Below are 4,360 nucleotides of genomic sequence, written 5' to 3' on the forward strand. Positions count from 1 at the left end.
ATGTTACCTAACCACAATGAAAAAAAAAGAAAAAAGAGGAGGAAAGAGGGAAGAAGAAAGAGATAGTCTCATTATGTTTCCTTCATGTCTCATCTTTCTAGTCTGCTCTCTCTCTTTTTACCATCAAACTCCATGAAAGCAGTCATCAGGTCTGTCAGCTGGTTAGGAGACACGCTCACAGCACCATGTACTCATTAGATTTCACTTTGTAGAATTTAGACAGCACACTGGTGGAGAAAGATGGGATCTGCACCTACTGTGGCAGTCCAGAGTCACAGTCTGAGCTCATTTCCTAAAAGGGCACTTCCAGCATAGCTTAAATATCATCATATGAGGTTATGCTAAATAATAAAAAGATATTAATAATGTTACCGTATTAGAAATGCCAGACAAAATGAACCTTTAAGAATAATGAAAAATTGTTTCCTTTGGCAGTGAAGCCAAGTGTAACACTGTGTGCTTCTGAGTGAAAATAGGGAGTGAAACTGGCTAAAACCCAGCCTCAAAATTGGCCTTTCCTGGTGGACACCCTAGTCTTCAAGAGTAGCAAATTCACAAACAGAAATACGACCAAAACATGCTATTATAGTTTAAATAATCTATACTATATATGAGGCTGTAAATCAGTCCTGCGATCTGAAGTAGAGTTTCTCATGTGGCATCATCCTCTGGTTTTTTAAACTATTTTTCTCACCACAGAAATGGAAAGGCCTTGCAGAGAGAAGACTGAAGTGAACATATTCCTTCCCTCTGGTCTGTTTGCCTCCTCTGGCTGGCACTGCAAAACTGCCTGTGTGTTCTTTAGACACCCAAACCGAGCTGACTTTTCAGCCACGTGTTACCATGTAGTTTGGGATTTCCTGGGCCAAAGACCTCAGCCAGCCTCATGCCATACATGATCTGACAAATCACAGGATCTACTGATCCTGCCAATCCTTGGCAGATAATGGACTATTTCTGTGTGTCCCCTGCTCTGTTCCCTGCTTGCAGAGTACACAGTGATCAATGAAAACTGCCCGGGCGCCGAATGGAATATCATGTGTCGGGAGTGCTGCGAATACGACCAAATTGAGTGCATCTGCCCAGGATGGAAAGAAAGAGTGGGCTACACCATTCCCTGCTGCAGGAACGAGGAGAATGAGTGCGATTCCTGCTTAATCCACCCAGGTATGTTTAGGGCCACACTGCGTTCACACTGGATCTTTGGCCAAGGCATCAGCACCTAATGGTAGCTGCTGGGCAGGGGAGCGGCAAGGGCAGGCACACCTCACTGGGGCATGGGATTGCCCCACATCTCCTCAGGAACTCCCTCTGCCACTCTGCTGACAGCAGCAAGATGCTTGGCAATGTGCCCCTGCAGCAGGTAGCATCGCTGCCAGAAAAAAAAACACTTTCTACCAGCAGTGTTGTCCTCAGGGTGTCTTGGGCAGGCTTGGGAGCTGCCAAAGGGTGATGTTGCAGCTGGCTTCACACCAGGAGTGTTTTGTAGGTGCTCTAGGATGATTTGCATTCCCAAAGCAAGAAGGGTGAGATGACTTGGAAGTCCGGCTAGCAAGGAGGAAAGGGCAAAGTGAAAGATGAGAGCAGGACGAGACAGGACCAGGTTAGAAGACATCAGAATCACTTGGGCTGGGCCTGAGCAGTACCAGCATCCACATTCAGACTCCTGAGAGAGGCATTTACAGTTGGAGCAATGAGATTTAGAGGTTTGGGCAAGCCAGACTGGGAGTTTGGCTCCAAATCTCAGAGTCTGAGCTGCCTAGGGTTTGGGGGTGGAGGTTGGGTACAGTTTGCAGCAGGGAAGCTGTCAGCACCGCAGCAGTCACTAACGTCATTGGCATTTTTTGTGGAAAAGAGAGAGAGGCTACTCCTCTCCCTGCAGGACAATCCACCTTGGCTTTCCTCTAATGCAGTGGCTCTCCTTTCAGGCTGCACCATTTTTGAGAACTGCAAGTCCTGCCGCAATGGCTCCTGGGGAGGGACGCTTGATGACTTCTACATCAAGGGGATCTACTGTGAAGAGTGCAGAGCTGGCTGGTATGGAGGGGACTGCATGAGTAAGTGTCCTACACGGGCAGGGAGGCATGTCAGGGACAGGGAGTGGTGAGACGGAGCCAGAGCCATGCTGTGCCTTTCCAGCTATTCCTGTACAGTGACTCTTGCAAAGAGCACAGGCAGAAGAGGGCAAACACAACCAGGCAGTAAGCAGGTCTACAGCGGGGAAAACTTTTCTCCCAGTGCTCATCTGCTAGGGATTGGCCCGGGGTCTCAGTCATGGGAGGTTACAACCCTACTAAACTTCTGCTTTGTTTTGGTTTATTTTAAAACTTTAACTACTGTGACTCTGGAAATCTTCTGTTCTCTGCCTTTCTCAGACATACTTCAGCATAACTGATTCCCCAGAGGCCTTCAGCAAAGCATAAACATTTACAAGCTGTATCAAAGAGCTTTTCCTCTGTCCTCTTTCAACCCCTGGGCTGAAGAACCAGCCCTGAGGAAGTCCCGGTGCTCCCTCCCTCCTTCCCACAGCTCCAACGCGCTCCAAGGCAGCTCTGGAAAACAGTATCTTGCAACTGCTAACAGTGTCATGATGGACCAGGAGTATTTCAGGCTCTTGTAGCAATATCTGAAGGTTTTGTTCCTGACAGCATACAAAAGCTCCTGCTTCTTGGATTTTGCTAAGCTGTTTGGTCTCAATGCTATCTTTCAGTAATGAATTCCATAAGCTAATTGGATACAGTTTAAGACTAGTATTTCCTTTAACAATTTCCTACCGGTGAAGGTATAGCCTTTCACCAAGCCTCTTTCAATTTTTAGTGACTGTCTCTTTGTTTGCATTTCACTGAAAGGGATGAAAGCAGAGTCTGCTTTTCCTACCCTGTTCTGTCCGTTATTCTACACACCTTAGTCTTGTCTCCTCTTAGTAATTGATTTTAAAGCAACAATTGAACCTGCTTTCCCAACACAGCCCATGACCATTCAGGAGGTGAAAGCAAACAAAATAAAATCATTGCTTCAAACAGCAGAATATAGGAAATCAACATGTTTCAGCAACAGGGCTAACTCAACCTTGGTGCTTCGGAAGTTGATAAACTGAGTCTCTTGCAGGTTATGGTGGGATTTCTGATAGTACTTTAAAGTCCCATTTGCTCCCCTGGCACTTTTTATAAGACCAGAGGCAAGAAAGAATCATTAGTTCATCTAATCCTTCCTCCCTCTGCCCGAGTAGATCAGTTGCCTACAGTGTATTTCAGCCTGCTCCGCCTACTTGTGTTTTAAAGCAAATATATCTTCACACAGTTTTGAACATTTTTGCAATACTGAAATTTTGCAGAGCTTTTAGTGTTTTTCCTACTACTTGCTCTTTTGAGGGAAGCAGTGTGACACTGAGGATGTGGTCTTTTTTGTGTGGTTCTGCGGTACTTCAGAGGCAGGGTCGGATGGGCAGATAGCTCTATTGCCTCTTCCACTCTTAAAGAGGAGCACGGGGGACAGTTGTGATCCCGGCACACTCCTGAGCTTCCAGGCTCTGTCTCTCATGGCTATCCCACTTTTGGCCTTGACAGTAGGCTCAGGCATGGAGAGACTGCATGTCCGAAAAGCAGCCTATAACCATGACGGATGCTGGCCTGCAGGCTCACAGCTATGTGGCTTTGGGTCTGGAGGGCGGCCAGCGAGTAGCCATTGAATAACAGCATGCACCGGCTGCTGGAGCAGTGGATGTGCTAACACAACACATTTTGGAGAGTGAAGGAGGAGGCATCTCTCTTTGGTACCTGCATGCAGGATCACCTCTGGAACTTTGCAGGCTGCCCTGGGCACCTCGCCAGCGCAGAGTGCCAATAAATCCCAGGAACACAAGGGAGTGCAACCACAGTAATTGGGGAATGTAATCTGCCTACTTCATCCTATATTGAAAATGCCGGTGCCCTCTGCTTAGTAAGCACACGGACGGCCCCGTGGGACCTGCCCCGACCAAGCTGGTCATATGCACAAGCTGCACACAAAGCTTCACCTCACACCAGGTCGGCGGCTGTGGGGAGCAGCTTTGCCGCAGTGGCCAGAAAGGAGGGCTCCTCCTGGCAGGGGTGCCCATGCAAGGCGTCCCCAGCTGAAGCTTCTTCCCCAGATTTTACCTCCTCCTGCCCAGCGAGGCCCACATCTACCTTGCCCCTGCGCCGAGGGCAACCTACCCGCAGACTTCACGCTCCCCGCCCATGCCTGAACGCTTTAGGGCAGTTGCCCAGACCGGTGCGGAGCAGAGAGCCGGAGGCGCGGGCAGGCAGCTCCCGGGCACCCGGCAGGAGTCCGGGCGGACTCGTCCGGGCTTTGTCTCCCTCTCGCGGGGCGCGGTAGGTGC

At 49.1% G+C, this 4,360-nt stretch overlaps 1 protein-coding gene across 3 annotated transcripts in view; it reads left to right on the forward strand.

The window, feature by feature from the left end:
* The first annotated feature begins 1,037 nt into the window (after positions 1 to 1,037).
* Positions 1,038 to 4,360, forward strand: part of PAMR1 (peptidase domain containing associated with muscle regeneration 1) — a 51,155-nt gene continuing 47,832 nt past the window's right edge. For all 3 annotated transcript variants that reach the window (XM_009324663.1, XM_009324662.1, XM_009324665.1), the window contains exons 1-2: positions 1,038 to 1,167; positions 1,929 to 2,057. In XM_009324663.1, coding sequence (XP_009322938.1) covers positions 1,038 to 1,167; positions 1,929 to 2,057 — 259 coding nt within the window. The remainder of the gene's footprint in view (positions 1,168 to 1,928; positions 2,058 to 4,360) is intronic.

The sequence above is a fragment of the Pygoscelis adeliae genome, unplaced genomic scaffold (assembly GCF_000699105.1).
Source record: "Pygoscelis adeliae isolate BGI_AS28 unplaced genomic scaffold, ASM69910v1 Scaffold225, whole genome shotgun sequence".
NCBI lineage: Eukaryota > Metazoa > Chordata > Aves > Sphenisciformes > Spheniscidae > Pygoscelis > Pygoscelis adeliae.